At 28.3% G+C, this 19379-nt stretch overlaps 2 protein-coding genes and 1 long non-coding RNA gene across 3 annotated transcripts; 1 reads left to right on the forward strand and 2 right to left on the reverse strand.

The window, feature by feature from the left end:
* The first annotated feature begins 3746 nt into the window (after positions 1–3746).
* LOC132927185 (uncharacterized) lies at positions 3747–9235 on the forward strand. Its single transcript, XR_009661664.1, has 3 exons — positions 3747–3905; positions 8547–8668; positions 8745–9235. It is a non-coding gene; the product is annotated as an uncharacterized LOC132927185 (long non-coding RNA).
* A 2137-nt stretch (positions 9236–11372) lies between these two features.
* Positions 11373–12572, reverse strand: LOC132925299 (zinc finger MYM-type protein 1-like). Its single transcript, XM_060989708.1, has 2 exons — positions 11924–12572; positions 11373–11878 (listed from the first exon to the last, which is right to left on the reverse strand). The coding sequence occupies exons 1-2, from the start codon at positions 12570–12572 to the stop codon at positions 11373–11375; spliced, it is 1155 nt and encodes a 384-aa protein (XP_060845691.1).
* Positions 12573–12623: 51 nt separating this feature from the next.
* On the reverse strand, positions 12624–15404 carry LOC132925300 (uncharacterized). Its single transcript, XM_060989709.1, has 9 exons — positions 15377–15404; positions 15127–15276; positions 14481–14606; positions 14291–14416; positions 14102–14227; positions 13951–14038; positions 13476–13625; positions 13322–13401; positions 12624–13249 (listed from the first exon to the last, which is right to left on the reverse strand). Exons 2-9 carry the CDS (start codon positions 15254–15256, stop codon positions 12624–12626), a joined length of 1452 nt encoding a protein of 483 aa, XP_060845692.1. The 5' UTR covers positions 15257–15276; positions 15377–15404.
* Positions 15405–19379: the final 3975 nt, after the last annotated feature.

Genomic DNA, 19379 nt, shown 5'->3' on the forward strand with positions numbered 1-19379 from the left:
TTTTATCAATTGCTATACTTGATAAAATTTTCAAAACATTTTCACTCTTTACGGACATTTTCAATTTTTTCAATTTTTTATTCCATAGTTATTAATAAATTAGTTATTAAATTTGTTGGGTCAAGAAGCGTGAAAATTTAATACAAGGCTCATGTAGATAAAACGTTACAATAGCATTTGAAAAATATTAAAAATAAATGGGTACAATTTTTTTTATAAGCATTTTAAGTTTGAATTTTGAAAAAATTTGTCAAATTTTAAATTATTTTGTAGTTAAAAATATATATTATAATATATCAAAGCTGACTCTCCGTCTTCGATAAGATTCCTTTTTCTTATACAATGATATTATATCATTGAATTCAAATTTAACACAATAATCCAGTAAGTATATAGTGACTCACTTGTAACCTACTGTAAAGCAGATCGCCACCCACTTGCCTACTTTTTTTTACTTATACAGTTATACTAATTTAAATTTAAAAAATTTCGTCTTGAATGTCAATACGCTAATTTTATAGAACAATTGTCTATAATTGAAAAAAAAATTGTTTAAATCGTACGTTTTCTAGCCGATTTGTGAAAATTTTACGATATAGTATTATGTCGTAGTTCCATTTTGCGTAAAATACGATAGTAAATAAAATTACGAATTATAACATCGAAAAATAAAATAATATTATTTATTGATAAAATTATTATTTTTGTATTGACGTACTTGGCTATTTATAACCAGTGCGCGGCTGCGATAAATAACCAGTTTTGACCTATGGTGCGGTACGGCTGCATATGCAAGCGGGGTGGTGGAAGAAGTACTATTTCAGAACGCTGCCGCTGTAATCGCTTTAGCAGCACATGACGACGGCAAATTCGTAATTTTTTTGCCAAAAACATGCTTTCGTACTTCCAATAGTACTCAGGCCTCGTTGATCGTAGAAACATGATTTTGGTATCAAAATAATCACGAGAAGTTGTACTAAATATTCTTGGAACAGATTTTTGATATCTAAATTTGCCGATTTTATATGATTTTTTAAAAAAAAGAAAAATTTTACAAATTTCAAACACATATAAAATTGGAACGAAAAAAAATTTTAAAATTCTGTTCCAAGAATATTTAGTACAACTTCTCGTGATTATTTTGATACCAAAATCATGTTTCTACGATCAACGAGGCCTGAGTACTATTGGAAGTACGAAAGCATGTTTTTCGGTCGATTTTTTTCTACTGGGACGGCCTCTTAATTAAATGAAATTTTTCTCTGAGTGATCAAACTTCAAAAAGTAAGTATTAAGTAGGTAAGTATAATAGTTTATCAATATTTTTTTGTATTTTTCGCAACATAGGTAAATATCTTAGCGTACAACTTATATTATATTATATTAACTATACATTATTATTACTGATTAAGGAATTTAATATATAACTATTTTTTGCTTCTAGTTACTGTAGTTCTTTTTTTTTAGCATTTCACTAATCTAATTAGTTGATTTTGGAAATCATAATGATTTCCTAAGTACATTATCCATAAGTACCTGCGGGTATTTAAAAACTAAAGTTAAATATCAAGAAATATCAGCAATATCATAATATTATCAATATCAAATACAAAAATATTTTCAAAAACATGAATACTTTTTGAAATAATGAGTGTTTAATGATAAAAGAATCACCCTGTATAGAAAGACCACAATTTGTTGAATGTTTACTTTATCATTATTCATTAATATAATACAGGTAACTCTTTTATGTTCTTTATTTAGCATAAATCATATAGATCCAACTATAAAATACACTGTTAATGTTTCTCAAAGCAACGTACACTTGAACTTCAGTAGTAAATACTCAACAATTCACCTATCATATTATAATATAATATACTCAATTAGGTACATGAATACTGTACTATTTGGTACAAAAGTCTTCTATAAACACTTTTAAATATACAGCATAGCTCGTGGTTAAAGATATACGTATAGGTTAAGCTACCAAAAACAATATAAATTCGACGATATAATGCAATTTATTTGAATCAAAAATAGTACTATACCCGCATAAATAATTAATGGGCGTTGAATTCAACATCAGCTTTCTATGTAATACGATATACGCGAAAATGTAAGCAAAAACATTAGTATCGGCATAGGTACTCAATCCTAATCACTCGTCACAATTACGAAGAGAGACAAACTGAAGAAAAATGTCCGGAAGACCGTCGTCGGCAGCCGTAACGAGATCGCGGCCGCCACGAATGCGAAAAAATCGTATACGTACGGTTTTCAAGACACGAACTACACATTGCAAAAATAAACATGCCGATATAAGTCTTAAGTGATAAATGTATGAAATACATTAACATCACAAATTTGCAATTCATTAAGTGACCCTTCAGTTTTAGTACATACTTGATAAATGTAATAATTATTAATTTTCTTTGATTTTATATTATTTATATTTGTATCAAATACCTACAATATTTTCGCAATACAAAAAATAACACAACTACAATACTACAACTACAATTGTACAATTTGCGTGCCGTCACCACTCGGTTAACGCAATACTTCTTTAACGACGGTGGCACGAGTCGTTCTGCTGCAGCGTAGAAGGTAGAGGTTGAAATGTAATTGATGTAAATAAAGTTAACACTTTGTAAATTAAAACTGTTTATGAAAGTTAACTTAGTGTTTCGACAGATTTATCATATATAAATCTACAGGAGAGAAAGTATTTAAATAGTCTAGTACTGGGAAATACTCGTATAAGCGGCGATGCGGCTGTTACTAAGTCCGCGACTCATACAAGTACATAAAACTGGGAATGACTATAGCTCGACGGCTGTACAGTCTCTGGAGCTCTGGGTAATCAGGGCACCTATTTATATGGAACATGCTTTGATAAGGAGAGGACGAATGACGTCAATGAAAAGGTGATTTTGGTACTAGCTCTGGTGCTAGCCAATGAAATGCCTATATTAATGGCCTATTCCGGTGGCGTGATTTTGTTGTAAATTTGGATTTTGGAACTCCCGTTATTAAAACTGGTAAAAATACAATCTATAGCCGTAGGTAAGGTAATCATGTCACTGATGCTGTCTTTCTTATGCAAGTCCAAAATTAATTTTCTCCGAGACACATAAATGTGTTTATAAAATCTTTTTTTTGATGTTTTATGAATTAACCAATTATTTTTATTGGTAATTTATACGAGGTATTGCTTTGTATTTTTCATTAATATAATATATGGCACACGAGGTATTAAGTCATGGCTTTTGACTGGAGTAATGACGAAATTATATTATAATAAATACAATGATGTGGATAAGAATGGAATACGCAAACTGACTAGCCGTTGAAGACCATGAGGTTTTTGACCCGACCTCGGTCGATTGCTGAACTGAATGATAATATGTCTAACAAGACGAATGCAACACCAATATGTCTTTATGTTATTGTAAAAACAATCGTACGCGCCTTATATGAGCGGTACTCATTAAAAAGACGACGCGAGGAAAAATGAAAGCATTGAAAGCATAGTAACATTTATAAGACGCGAGCGGTAGACAGAACTGAACTGTCTGAACTAACGCCATGTCGCATAACGACGACCGGCACGCTGCACGAGCTCTAGCGGCGGTGAATGGAGGTAGCATCCTCCCTCGGCATTACCAACACTACCTCCGCAGAGCTTATAATATGTTATACTATATGGAGGTAGTCGTTTAATCGTGTTATGAACATGCCACATGGTTCCCCTTGGAATCACGGGTATCTTTATCCGTGCTTGGAATACATAGTGTAACACAACATAGTCCTTTAACTGATGGACATAAATTTGGAACTGCCAAATTGCTGGAACCGGAAGTGAAGTCGAAATTACTTTGATGGTAGAGCTGACACTATAGGTAGGTATATAATTTTATGGCTGCATCCGAATTGCGTGCCAAAAAAAAAAAGCGATGTTGGTTGACAACCGAATTGCGTGCGCGTATTTTTCGTGACAGATTCGAATTGCACGCGTACAAGTTTGAATAGACGACCGGTTTTCGCCGATTATTTAGAGTGTATACTGTAGTAAATTTAATATAGTAATATTTAGTTCCATAGTAATATGGGTTTTCTCCGAGGAAAGAGATTAGATTAGTGAATAGCGATTAGAAATGATCATAATTTGATAAGTATGTAACAATATAAATACAATTTGTAATTTTCGACAATCAATTAATAGTTAGCAATCAGACCGACAAAATCTAACGACAAAAAAAAAATGGAAATTAGTGTTATGTTTAACTAAACAAAACTATATTTAATTGATGGCTATAAATTTAATTTTAACAAATATTTAAATAATAATATTCAAAGATGGGCATGCACAAAACGTATGTGTAAATCATTTTTTAAATTAAATGAAAATAGTGAAATTATTTTTAGTGTATTAAATCACGACCACGAAAAAGACGATGTCAATATTTTAACTCAACAAAAAGTAAGTAATAAATTAAAACATATAGCTTTGGAGGATCCGTCTGAAAAGTCATGTAAGATTTTACACCGAGAATTACGCGAAGGAGATATAAGTAGTCTAACTACTACAGCACGATGCGTATAAGAAAAAATATTCACTATAATCGTTCAAGTATGATTCTAAAGTTGCCTACAAATTTAGATGAACTACATTTGGCTCTAACAAATTTAGGGGAAATCAAAACAAATCTGAATGTGCCGTTTTATATATTGATGGTACGTTTAAAAGTTGTCCTAAACCATTTTATCAATTATTTATTATCCATGGTGCTAAAAATTCAAATTATACCCCACTAGTATTTTTTTTATTAACAGGCAAAACTACAAAAATATATAAAGATGCATTTTCTGATTTGTTAGATAAAATTGGTGAATTAAATTTGACTTTTACACCACGTATAATTTATGCTGATTTCGAACAAGCTATTCACTTGACAATTTCAGAGATTTTTCCCGAAGTAGTTCGTAAAGGCTGTCGCCTTCACTTGAGCCAGACTATGTGGAGAAAAATCCAATCACTTAGCTTAAGTAAGAACTTTAAAAAGAAATCAGAAATTGGAAGATTTTTAAAAGTATGCTTTAGATTATCCTTTTTAGAACCTGAGGAAGTTCAAAAATGTTTTTTTGAAGATCTCATGACTATAAAACCAAATAATCAACAATTAAATGCTTTTTGTGACTTTTTTGAAAAAAGTTACATTTTACAAAGCAGTAGATTTCCACCATCAATATGGGCGGAGTTTTCTAACAGTTTAATGCGTACTACTAATGCTTGTGAATTGTTTCATTATAAACTCAGTAGTATGTTCTATTCTTCGTATCCAAATATTTTTCAATTTTTAAAAGTTTTAAAAAATGTACAAACTGACGTTTACATCAAAATGCGTAGCTCAAATCAAACACAAAAACGACGGATGACAGTGGAAAAAGAAAATTATATTCATGAAATTATGTGTCAGTATAAAGATCAAGTTATAACCCGTTTGGAGTTCGTAGACATTTTGACTTACAAAAATTTGCCAGTTTAATTTTTAATTTTTTAGCATTTTTATACTTATATTTTTAAATCATTTGTATATTTATTTGTTTACTAATATTTTTTTGATGTTGTTTATCAATTTTTTATATTATTTCAATGTATTGCAACACACTATTTGTATATTTATAATTTTTTTAATCTATTATACTCGAAAAGTTTTGAAACTTATATATTTTGACGTTGTGTTTAACAATTGTTTATATTATTTTAATGTATTAATACAAAATTTATTATTTGTTCATTTATAAATTTTTTAGTCTTATAACAAAAATATACACTAAAAATTGATAAATTTAAAAAAAACCGTGGCACGCAATTCGGAAACACTGAATTTTATACATATTACAAACTATAGATTTTGGTTTAAAAAAAGTATTTGAGACGCTTTGTTTGGTTTAATTCGGTTTCTTTGTTCGTTTAATGTCATTCCAGCCTTACTAAAGAGTCGCTCACACGGAACATATGTAGCTATAATGCATAATCTTTTTAAGACCAAGTAATAAAAACGTGAATATTGAGACTTCCTACTATTCCACCAGGTAAGAGGGTGTTCATGCCTATTTAAAATTTGCTCATTAAAATATTTATCAACTTCTATAATTCCAGCTGCCTGTGGATTATGTGAAGCTTTCTGTCTATTGTATTGTTCATCAAATGATTTCCACATCAGTGAACTTTTGGTACAATTAGACTCATCACTTTATTGGTATATTTGTTGTCACTTACATTTGAAAATACCAATTTCTTATAGCGTAGATCCAATAGTGCAGCCTGTGTAACAAGATCATTGTCTTCCAGTGGTTTCAGACGAGAAATTGTTTGTTGTTTTAAGATAGATACCATTTCATGTATTTCAATTGATAAGCTAATATCTTGTTCATACATTTTCATAGATTCTAGAAGTCTGCAACTATTCTGTGGACATCATGGTAGTTTCTTAAAATAACTATTTATGTTCCATTGGACTATTGTTTCTAATTGTGTTTGGTTGTTATAGGGGGAGGAATGATTGAAGTGTATGATATTGTTATTTGATGTAATTTTTTTTTTTTTTATGTGGTGGTTGTATGATTGTGTGATTGTATGACGTGGTTTTATTTGTATGATCATGCTTCTGATTCGTTAGAATCATAGAGTTCAGCATTTAGAATTTTTGTGGAGCGGGTAATTCTGTTTTTGATACTGTTGTCTCGCAGACTTGGTTTGATTTTCGAAATGATATCTAATAATTCTTCTTTTGAAATATTGTATTCCTTATAGATTGATGGGGGATCGAAGGGACCTTGGTTATTTTCTAAAATATGTTTAAAGGTGTCGTAGTCAATTTTAAAACTGTATTGGTCGTTGAACAAATGTTGTGTAGGTTCTAAATAAGTATCGATATTTTCTAAAAAAATTTTTAAGGAAGCGGATTTATTTTTCTTATTCTTTTTTTTCTATTGTTTTACTTTAAGGGGTTTCACAGTTTGAAGGAGCACACATTTCGTTTGTTTCTTGAGCTATATCCATCGGAGACGAAGGAGCAGATTGGGTATAAAACGAATCTGGCAGTGACCTTTTGATGCCGCCTGGTTGTTCAAGTTCCATTTCTATTATATCTGTGTTTGGATTTGATTCTAGATCTTGGAGTTCTAATAGGGTTAGGGTTGAGGTAGTAGCTGGTGGATTGTTTTGAGGAGGGGGTTCAGAAAGGATCTTTAGAGGCTCTAGTAGAGGTCTTGAGGGTACTGATGAGGGGTGTACTTCTGTAGGTGTATTGTCTATATTTAAAATATCATCTAGTCTTGAAGCCGAGTTTGGGTTGAGTATTTCATTATTTTCCTTTGCAATTTTACTATTTGAAACATTTTGATTTGTGCATTGGGATGCTATATGCCCTTGGGACTGGCAAATGTAGCGGTTTAGGGAGTCGTCGGATAGAAAAATCCTATAGCTAGTGTCTTCGTAATTGATAAGAATTGATGTAGGAATTTTAGTAAGATCTTCGTGTTTAATGAACGTTTGGCGACGGAAGCTTAAAATATGTGTAAAATCTTCGACTTGGATGCCAGCCTTTAGAAAAGTTATCGGACTGCATAGAGATATATTTAGTTTGACGAGTTCGTTTGCGATAGCGTCCGGAGGTATGTTAGGGTATACGTTGGACAAGATGATTCTTTTGTTTGGGTTGTATAGTTTACGTAATTTGAATTGTTGTTCTTGTATTAAAATGTATGGGTGTTTTTCAATTAGATTATCAACTAGTGCCTTGCTCGATAGGAATATACATATACATTCTTAAGATATGCGGGACGCAAATAGAATATGGGAAGGTTGAACTAGTTTGCCGATAGCAGTTATGTAATCTTTGTGTGGCAAGCTTACATTTATATCGATTACTGTAGCTTGGTCTTTTTTCGGTATTAAGCTATTTGCAACAGTAGAAGCAAATGATTGTTTACTATTGCCCGTGTTAGTTGGGGTTTCTGGGTAATTATCAATGGGTGTCTTTGTAGAGGTAGATTGTTATTGAAGCAGGTCTGATGTTATTTTAGGTGAAATGGGCTTAGCGATGATTTTTGTTGTATTGGTTGATGTGGTTTTAATTTTTAGTTTTTGAACAATGTTAGTTTGTACTGTTCTGCGGATTGAAGGGCTTTTCAAAGCCGCTGGTTTTTAATGTTAGTGAGGATCGCACTGCTGAGGGCCTTTTCAACGTGTTGAATTCAATATTATTAAAATTTGATATGAAAAAAAAGTTAATTGATCAATGTTATGCTGGTTCGAGTGTAATTACCGGTCATGTAAATGGTTTGCAAGCTAAAGTAAAAGAGGTTGTTCCTAACGCCAATGGCGTTCTCAGGAATTTTCAATGGGGGGGATCTGAATACAAAAGTGTGGGGGGCTCCCACACCTCCCGTAGTCATAATTACAAATTTTGTACTATTTAAAATAATTATATATTTATTAGCATCACATTATAATAAAAAGTCTAATTTTCTAGGCTTTTTTGCCAGATCGTCCACCATTTCCTCAGCTGTTAGAGGCACATTATCAATATTAGACAAGAAGGCGATATTGACAATATTCTTAATGGTGATCAACTAGTCAACAATGAGCAACTAAGTAAGCCAATCTGTGATTCAAATTAATTATTTCAAAAAACAATTACAATGATTAATAATGGTTTTTTATATTTTAGTCAATATCAGACAAGAAGAAATATTGAATAAACGACAATTATCTGCAAAATGCTTGTAAAACCAGGCCAAAAAAATGATAAAAAAATCTAATAGAAAATTTGAAGAGCTTGAAGTAGGAGTAAATGTTCGAAAAATAAATATTAATAAATATTATATTCTACTGTGTACCTTATCATAATTTAAAACTCGGTTGACTATTAATTTTTCATTGACTACATAGTCTTAGTCAATAAAATCAATGATTGGCCAATTTTAAAATTAATGTTTTACTATTAGATGGTTTCTATCATTGTCTATCTTAGTTTAGGCATTCTCTAAAATAACTAGCCAATAATATCAATGCCTATAAAAAACAGGCAGGGTTAACATAGTCTAGTCATTTTTAATAATGTCTAATTATCATCATTGACGGTAACATATATATACTTTATCTACTTTATATGTACTTATACTTATATACTTTTACTATAAATCATTATATTAAATTTAAGTCCACGGCTGTAATTACTATAACAATTGTTATTGGGTTTATCCCGTTTGAATTAAATTAATAAATAAATAATTACCACAGATATAGAAATAACGGAATTAATTTAGCAATAATTAAGGTGTTGAATATAAATAAGTTAAATTAAGAAATATTTGTATTACCGATGACGAAAATAAGGTGTTGAATTTAGTTATTTAGAGCAACAAAACAAATGTTTAAAATGACTAATACTTATATACTTTAAATATTTATTACATTCAAATTCAAGTCAAATTAACTTATAATAATTAAAAAAATATATAATTATGAGTTATGACATTTAAAAAAATTTACTTTGAACAATAATTCTAAGTCGAATCAATAGTCATTAATGTAATTTTGACCACCATAATATATTCAGTAAAGTATAAAGAATGGATTTTATAACTACGATAATATTAAATCAACTCGATTTTAAACTTGAAAACAACTTTCGATAAGGAGTGAAGTTTTCCGGAAGTCTAAATTTAGCTTAAACTTTCCACCGCCACGGCGGAGTCTCCAAATTACCAAGATATATATAATAACTGCAGTTTGTGTATCATTCGACGTTTGTGTATATTTTTCATTTTGCTAATAGTTATATAACGTTTAATGTGCATCATACATTCATACCGAACCGGTGTTATTGCAATTCATTACTACGTTTTTCCGTTTTCGCAACAGTCGCAACGACAACAATCACGAAACAATATATAAAATTGTAAAATAATATTTTAGTTTAATATATTATACCTATACATATTTTATACTACCTATATATTATTTACGAAAATGGACTTGTTTCAAGATCAAGTAAGACTATATATTTGTTATGAATTAAGTTATAGTTTAATTGATTTTATCAATTATAAATAGATATTTAGTTTTTTTAATATAGTATCTGTATACAGATTCATTCGCACCGCAGACAGAACAACGGTCTTTTCAAAATAATCTTAAAAATACAGTAATAATTGAAGATATTTCAAATAACTTATTTTCTAACACATCTACATCTACAAAATTAAACAATTATTCAACAGTAAGATTACCATCGCCATTGGAAGTGGGAAATAAGAAATATGGAAACTATAAACCAATGGAATGGACAATTGAATTAAGTTGATTATTTAAATTCAAAAAATTATAAAATAAAAAGTAAATTCACTAAAACATACTATTTAAAAACATAAAGTGGAACAATAGCAGTTTAGCTATCACCCGATTTTGTCAAAAAAACAGTGCTAACAAGTTACAAGTATAGTGGCTCCCTTTGCTCATCGTCTCCGGTCACCAAAATCGAGGTTTCAAAATTGAAAAATTTATTAGACGCGACGCGTGGCAGTAAGTACGTCATGCGCATGCATAAAAATGTAAAATTACAAACTTTGGAAGGATATAACTTCCAAAATAATGATTCTGCAAATTTTTTTTTACACTGTTCTTAACTCATTAAAATATATTTTTCTAAAAAAAAAAAAAAATTGAAAAATCACGTGGTGCTAAACTGCAATTTTACTCAAAAAGAATCCATCATAATTAAAGGATTAACATTTTAGTTATAAACATTATTCGATTTATTTCACACAACTAATGATGGCAGATACATTTTAGCAGATGCTAAACGCAAATTCTTATTTGATGATGCTCAAAACTTACTCTCACAACTTTTGATAAATCATCTTTTTCAAGACAAGAGCAAGTAAGAATATTTACATTTTTAAATTTATTTCAATTCCATAATTGTTAGTGAATAATTAATTTTTTTCACCTCGTCATTATAAAAAACAAAATTCTCACCATTAGTTGTTTTCAGAGAGTATATACGCACACACTCATGAAGCTCAAGGACGGTTGTAGGCAACTTGGGAAATTGTCTCATTTTAGCGGCACTTAAATTTTTCCAAAATCTATTCATATTATCAATAGTCACAACATCCGACATTCCACTGATCGCAGTGGCGCATTTAAACATTTAGTGCCCTGGGGCAACATTTTACTAGCGCCCCCCCCCCCTCCTCAAGAAATACACATTTAATATTTTTGTAGATAATAAATATAAATATATTTAAAATAATTATTAATATACTAGAACAAACAATATTTAAAAATGTACTTATACTTTTCGTCGTGCATGGTCTTGAGCAAATTCTTGAATAATATCGTCGTAGCTTATTGCTGTAGTAACATCAGATTCTATATTCATGATTGCTAATGCAGTGAGCCTTTCTTCGCCTATGTTTGACCTTAAATATGATTTTATTCGTTTTAAGGCTGAAAATGACCTCTCAGTTGAGCAGTTACTAACTGGAGTGCATAGTAACATTCTTAAAGCAATATCTATATAAGGGAAAATATCCTTCAAATTATTTTTTCTTATAAACACTAACATATCTTGAATACTTTGAGGAGGATTAGAAATAGTTTTCAAATAGCTGCTAAAATGAATACATTCATTAGGAAATGAAGTTCCCAAATCTGTATTATATTCATTTCTTAACAGCTCAGCAGATACCCTTATGTCTGCAGCTGTCATTTTAGTAATTTTAAAAAAAAAATAATAATTTTTTAAAAGGTTGTTATATGCAATTTTTCTTCTCAACAATTCTGACTTCAATTGGTCTAAAATAACAAAATAGGTATTGATTTTAAAATTAGTTACAATACTTTCCATTGAACTGTCATCACTAAATTTTTTAATTTTTTTTTGTCGCTTTTCAGTATTTCTAAAGTTCATAATTCCACATTTTTCAATAGCATTTCTTTTAAAATTTTCATAATCTTTATCTGTACGAATATCACCAACATAATTAATTAATGATTGATAAAGCTCAACAACAACACTTAAATCAATATTTACACTTTGAAGTTTTTTGCTAACTGTATTAAACCTATGTAATATGTCTCCCCAAAAAATTGACAAGAAAGATGTTTCTAATGATTTAAGTATTTTGAGTATACCATTTGCTTCACATCGAATAGCTGGTTTTTCTTTTTCATTTTCTCCAATCTTAATTAAAGCATTTTCAATAGATGACCAATTTTTATTTAATGAATAACATGCATCATCTCTTGCAGACCACCTTGTATCTGATAATCTCTTGATTGAAGAATTTAAAATCTGCCATCGGTAAGTTGATGCTGAAAAGAATGTGTACAAGTTTTGAAGAAAGTTAAAAAAATGAATAGCTTCATTACAACAGCTGGCAGCATTTTGTCCCACTAAATTTAATGAATGAGCCGAGCAGGGAACAAACTTGGCCAATGGATTTATAAGTTTTATTCTAGCTTGTAATCCAGAGTAACTACCAGACATGTTACTCGCATTGTCATATGACTGCCCTCTTAAATAGTTAAGATTCAAATTTTACTTATTCAGAATTGTTATCACTGCTTCAGCCATATCTTCTGATTTATGTCCAACATTATTCATAAAACATAAAAAACGCTCAAATACATTACCACTCTCATCAACAAATCGTACAACTAAAGAAAGTTGATCAGTGTGGGTAATATCTGGCGTTGAATCAACACTAATTGAAAAATATCGTGAAGTATTGACATCTTGAATAATAGTATTTTCTACTTTTTTAGACATTAATAAAATAAATTGCTCATAAATATAATATGATAAATATGAAGTATGACCTTTACCGGGATTACCATTTTTGGAAATATGGTTTGATATAAAAGGGTCAAATTCAGCTAATAACTCAAGTGCCATCATAAAATTTCCATTACGTGGACATCCAATTTTTGAAGTATGTCCTCTGAATGCTAAACCTCTTGATGCCAATGTTTTAACAATTGCCACAACTCTTTTTAAAACATTGATCCAATACATACGTTCATTTTCAATTTGTTGTATTATTTGTTGATCAATTCTTTGATGTGTTTGTCCTCGATTTTTCATTGCTAGAATATTTGAACGATGTTTTAAAGAATTTTCATGTTGTGATATGAGCTCTTCAGCTCTTTTCCAGTTTGAAAATCCTTTTGAAGCAAATGAAGATGAATTTATGTTGCCAAACAACAAGCATGGGATACAGTAAATTACACCCTTACTTTCTGAGTATGCAATGAAATTACGTTTAATTGAATCACCATTAGTTAGTCTTGTATTCCAATAGTTTTTATTGCAAAATCTTAAAATTAAATTAAAATAAGGTTAAGTTATTAAAATTATCTTATCATTAGTTACTAAAACTTAAATTTGTACCTATAGTAGGTTTTGGTAGTTTTTTTGTGAAGTTTTGTATATGCTCGTTTAGACTTGGTAAAATTTAAATCATTTAAATCTTGAGAAAATCCATTTATACAAATATATTCTATAGTGAACTCGTTTATTTTCCATAAAGCAGGATCACATCTATGAAAAATAACAACTATTATATATTATATTGTAATTGATTTATTTTAATCTATAAATACTAAAATTAAGTGACTGGTATGTAAAAAATTATGAAAACACTACAAACACTGAACATGGTTATTTTAAAACAAAACTAATAATTATGTAATTTTCATTTAATCACTTAATTCCTTTTTAACTATTTTAATACACCTACCAAATTAAAACACATAAATATTAGAATAGTATTTGTATTGAATAGTGTTTATTTATATTAAAATATTAGTAAATAATTTAGGTATCTTACAAGTAATTATTAAAATATTAACATAAAATAATTTACCGAGGAATATCAGTAGGCTCAAACAAAACATCAGCAGTTTCATTATTCTTAGATGACAATATATCAGTATTTATCTCAGAAATACTATCTATTAAATAATAAAATACAATTATTTAATTGCAAATATAAAATAGTTACATTTTTAATTTACTTTCTGTCTTAATATAACCACTACTTTTTGTAAGTTTGTGTTGTTCAGAACTGTTTACATTTGAATAATCTGGGTATATTTGTATTTGTGTATCTTGATTTAACATCTCTAGTTTATCATCTGTATCTATTAAATAATAAAATACCACTATTTAATTGCAAAAATAAAATAATTACATTTTTTATTTACTTTCTGTCACAATATTTCCACTACTTGTCATAGGATTGTGCTGTTCAGAACTGTTTATATTTGAATAATCTGGGTTCATTTGTATTTGTGTATCTTGGTTTAACATATCTAGTTCATCATCTGTATCTATTAAATAATAAAATACAATTATTTAATTGCAAATATAAGATAGTTACATTTTTAATTTTACTTTCTGTCTCAATATAACCACTACTTTTTGTAGGTTTGTACTGTTCAGAACTGTTTACATTTGAATAATCTGGGTTCATTTGTATTTGTGTACCTTGGTTTAACATCTCCAGTTTATCATCTGTATCTATTAAACATAAAAAAGAATTATTTAATTTCAAACATAAAATAAATATAATTTTAATTTAATTTCTGTCTCAATATTTCCATCATTTTTTGTAGCCATGCTGTACAGAACTGCTTACATTTGAATAATTCAGGTTTATATTTATTTTTGTAGGTAGGTTTAACTTTAACATATCTAATTCATCAAGTTTCAATTATTATTCAAATTTATTATAAAATTCAAAATATAAGTTTCAAAGTAAACCAGCTTTTATTAACTAATTATAACTTCAACTAGTTAATAAATACAAAAATTTGATCACTAAAAATGTCAATAGTTATAAGAGACAATTATCAGATAGGTAGTCTATACTAGGTATAATATAATGGTCCTATATTAATATAAAAAGCGAGTTTGGTATTTTTTTAAAACAGGTAGGTACTTTAAATAATTAAATACAAAATAAGAAATTTGAAAATTGAAACACTGAATTGTTATTTGTTTTTATACTTCAATAAAAACAAAAACAAAAACAACTTACTTGAATTATTCGATGGCTTGAACATACTATCTAATTTTCTACAATTCTTAATTAATGCATCGTGTTTTAATTTTTTAATTTTTGCTTGCTTTCTATATCCTGAACCACTAAGCTTTTTTTTAGCTTCCATATTGAAAATCCGCGTATAATCTATTACAGAATATAGTAATATAAATATAATTTATAATACTCAATCGAGTACAGTGCATAGAACCATATATAAATTATAAATTTATAACATTGTACTTACCAAATTCCAGTAATTTATAGAAGGTATACTGGAATACCGAATACTAATTTTGAAAGTAGAACGAATTATAAACAATAAACAATAAAGATTAAATCAAATATTAACATTAAGCGTCTAATGACCGTATGGTTAACTTATTACACAAGACGCTGTCAGAAGACAATTAAACACGCGAGTCACTATAGCTAATATTGACAAAAATAACGTTCGGCGGTCGGCGATAAGGAAAATAATATTTTGATGTGGATATTATGTTATTTTTAACTCGTATTAGCTAATAACATGTTATTTCCGCCACAGATGATATATATTATAATATATAAATAAATCATTGATATTTATATCTATGATTGTCACAATCCCGTGCCGCTCATAGACCTGTATGAAAACCGTTTATAATCATAGACCTTATGAGTTATAAGTAAAATGTCTATTTTTAATTTATAATCTTTATTTGTATTTTGTATAATAATATTATATCAAATTAAATAGAAAGATTTCAATTATATGTAGTGGTAAACTATAAAAATTTTCCCGCCCCTTAGAATTTGGCGCCCGGGGCACTTGCCCCAGTTGCCCCCCCTTAAATGCGCCACTGGTCTGATCGTTATTTCACGCCTAATAAAGTAGTGTCTGCTTCATGGCCATGATCAAGATTCTGTTCCACTATCACTTCATTCAAGACTTTAACGTAAGCACTTCCACCGCGCAATATCTCCTGACACATTTTTATGAAATCCGAATTTGTATTGGTCAATTACGATTAATTGTTTACCAGCTTTGCTAAGCAAGTACTTCATGACAAAAAATAATAAAATAAATAGAAAAACGCACTACACTTCGCAGTTTTTATAATTTTATATATCTGACAATATGTTTAGACGCACTACACTTCGCAATAAAATGAGAACTAACAGCAGATATATAATTATATATATACCTATTCGATTAACTAGCTATAAAGATTCGTTATCGTAATCGGACACAATACGGCTATTCAACGGACGGCAAGGGACAACGACCCAGAGCCAATACAGACTCATTAACGTCTAGCGGGAGCAAATACGGTATCATACTAATAATCATTCATAACTAACACATAGATCCCGGGCGGCTAAGACGAGATTATAAATTGCCTAAATGTTGCACCTTAAATAATAACCGTAGCAAAGTCCCTAAATGGCCTTAATTGTTGTAAATAAATCTATCTAATTTCATAAAATTATGAAAAATGTATACATAATATCTACCTAATATTAATTTGTTTAAATTAAATATGCTGTGATAATATAAATAATTATTGTAGATATTAATTATTAAATGTAGAATATCATATTCTATTTTAAGTCAAATATTCAATAATACCAAATTTTGTGTTAGAAATTACTAATTAGAATAGAATACATCCAAAATTTAAATCTGCACATGCCTATGATTATTTAATTTACTTATAATAAAAAAAATATTTTTGAATACAATATTGAATATAAATATAATAGAGATTATAGATAATCATAAATTGTATTTGTTTTTATTACAGAGGAAATGATCTTTTTTTAAAAAAAATGTCTAACTTAATTAATGAAGTATTTCCTAAAGAGCAAAAGGTATAAATATTAAATATTATAATTTTAAAATACTTCTTCACATTATAAATTTATATATTTATGATTCATTTTTAGTAAATCAAATTAATAATATAATTTTTAGAGCGTTTACTTTATACCTGCCAAAGCTGAAGGTTCACATCAAGTCCATGCTAAAGGCAAATTGATAGAACGATGGAAAAATGTGGGTAGGCGTTTACGGTCAGTTGGTGTTTTATCAACAGTAAAAAAAAATTCCAACATAATGGTTCAAGAGCAAGCAATTTCATTTTCTGGTAATTTTTTTTTTGTAGTACAATGATAAAATTAAAAAAATGATAATATATTAATATATGGTTCTTTAGAAACGATTTTTTTAATGTCAATTACTTTTTACTAAACATTTCTCCATCCACATTTGAAGTAGGTATACAAAAAATAAACTAATATATAATAAAAGTATATATATATTATATATTATAATATAGGTATTTAAAGAAAAATTAATATCCTATTAAATGAAAAGGTACCTACCTATAATATATATTAAAAAGAATCATTAACAAAACTGTATATAATAGGTAATTATAAAATCGTAACAAATTTATTATATTGGTTTGTAGTCGTATGAGATATGGGTATGATAATAATATTCAATAATAACTATTAATAATATTAATATTTAATAGTAAAATTTTTATTTTTAATAAAAAAAAACCAAACAGTCAAATACAAATTAGGTGGGCCCGGCCTAGTCGGCCTACCCTGTAAACACGGCATTGATAATAACTATATCAAAAAAACAAATCATGAAATATTTTTAGTGATGTGAGCTGATAAACTGTTTCCACTGGCTGTAGCCCATAAGAGCAAAATAAAAAAATTATTATCTTTTTAACAAGCCTAGAGTGCAAATACATTTTACAAAATAAAAGTATATTTTATTAAAATTCTCGTCAACATATTATCTACTACAGTGATACTAAAGTAAGTTAATAAATAAAAAATAAAAAATTAGAATTATTTATTATTTTAAATGTATAAATATAATGAATACCTTAAAATTGTAAGCATACTGTTTTTAAGTAATGCAATCTAGAATTTTCTTTTAATTCGTAAAATATTAAATATTATTTTACTGTAATTTTGAAACATAAGATAATTTTAATTTTCATATTAGTATTTTATATATATATATATATATATGTGATATAATTATAAAAATATTTTAGTCCTTTTTGATCTATTTAATGACCATTACAGAGATTTGATATTTTTTATTAATTGTCAAGTAGTATGATTGGTCAAAAGCTTAAAAAATGTATTAAAAGATTCTTCTAAAGTTTTTATTACTGGAATTACAATAAAAAGTTGAACGTAAATATACAATAATTTTACATGAGCCTTTTAAATCCAAATTTAATCAAAATTCAAAATAACTAAAAATTTTAAACCATGTAAATAAAAATTGTAATATACCTAAAGTCAAAAATGTAATAGAGGGATCCTTATAAGTTTTTTATAATGAAATCAAAAATAAATATATATATACATTTTTTATGAACCATTAAGTAACTTTTAAATATATATTATATTGACGTAGAACAGTGCGTGTAGGCTCGTGGTATACAAATGTAATGCCTAATAGTTTGTATATAACTTATTTAAAATGTGTACTACTTAGTATAGTATAATAATTAAAGGCCGGAATAATATTCTTTTAAACTAGCCAAAATAAGATGCTAATATTCTCTTAAAAAGTTGAAAATATTCTTCCAATATGCTTTACAAATCATAATAAAATATGCAAAAAATATGCTTTTATATGCAAAATAATAAAGCACATAATACAAAAAACTGATATAAATAAGGACGAGTATATAATTAAAATAATACATGGTAAAATAATTTGATTAAATTATATTAATGAGGTATTTTTAACTAAGGACATTTTTGAAAACAGTTGATAACTATATTTTGTAGATGATGGTCTGTTAAAATGTTTTTATATGTACTAAAAGAACGTTCGACGTCAACTTTACTGAAGTCACTGGAGCATGTTACAAATCAGTTATCATAGCCGGTGAAAATTTTTTTTATAAGTTGTAGGTACTTCATTATTTCCATTCAAAACTTTTGCTACGTTTTTAAAAATAAAGAGCCCTTGATTTTTCTATTGAAGTTGATCATTTTTATTTTTATTTTATTTCCATTTTCTTCGGGTATTTTTTTAAGTTTAGCAATTGTATATTTTCAATTAGATTTATCGAATCAACAAGAGACACATTAGACTTTTCTAAACTTTTAATGGATGTTACGAGCACAATAAAATGGGCTTTAACAAATATAAGATCATTTTCTACGGTTTCTAAGTCAAAAATTGTTTTACATTTAAGTACAGACTAACCGAGAGATTT

Source organism: Rhopalosiphum padi, chromosome 3 (assembly GCF_020882245.1).
Source record: "Rhopalosiphum padi isolate XX-2018 chromosome 3, ASM2088224v1, whole genome shotgun sequence".
Classification (NCBI taxonomy): domain Eukaryota; kingdom Metazoa; phylum Arthropoda; class Insecta; order Hemiptera; family Aphididae; genus Rhopalosiphum; species Rhopalosiphum padi.

What these genes read in the sequence shown, in the direction of transcription:
- LOC132925299 (XM_060989708.1), bottom strand. Translation starts at nt 12,572, where the DNA reads ATGTCTGGTAGTTACTCTGGATTACAAGCTAGAATAAAACTTATAAAT. An exon ending in TGATGACAGTTCAATGGAAA is followed by an intron (nt 11,879 to 11,923) that starts GTATTGTAACTA and finishes TTGTTATTTTAG; the next exon opens with ACCAATTGAAGTCAGAATTG.
- LOC132925300 (XM_060989709.1), bottom strand. Translation starts at nt 15,256, where the DNA reads ATGGAAGCTAAAAAAAAGCTTAGTGGTTCAGGATATAGAAAGCAAGCA. An exon ending in TGGTTATATTAAGACAGAAA is followed by an intron (nt 14,039 to 14,101) that starts GTAAATTAAAAA and finishes ATTATTTAATAG; the next exon opens with ATAGTATTTCTGAGATAAAT. An exon ending in GAGCCTACTGATATTCCTCG is followed by an intron (nt 13,626 to 13,950) that starts GTAAATTATTTT and finishes TATTTTTCATAG; the next exon opens with ATGTGATCCTGCTTTATGGA.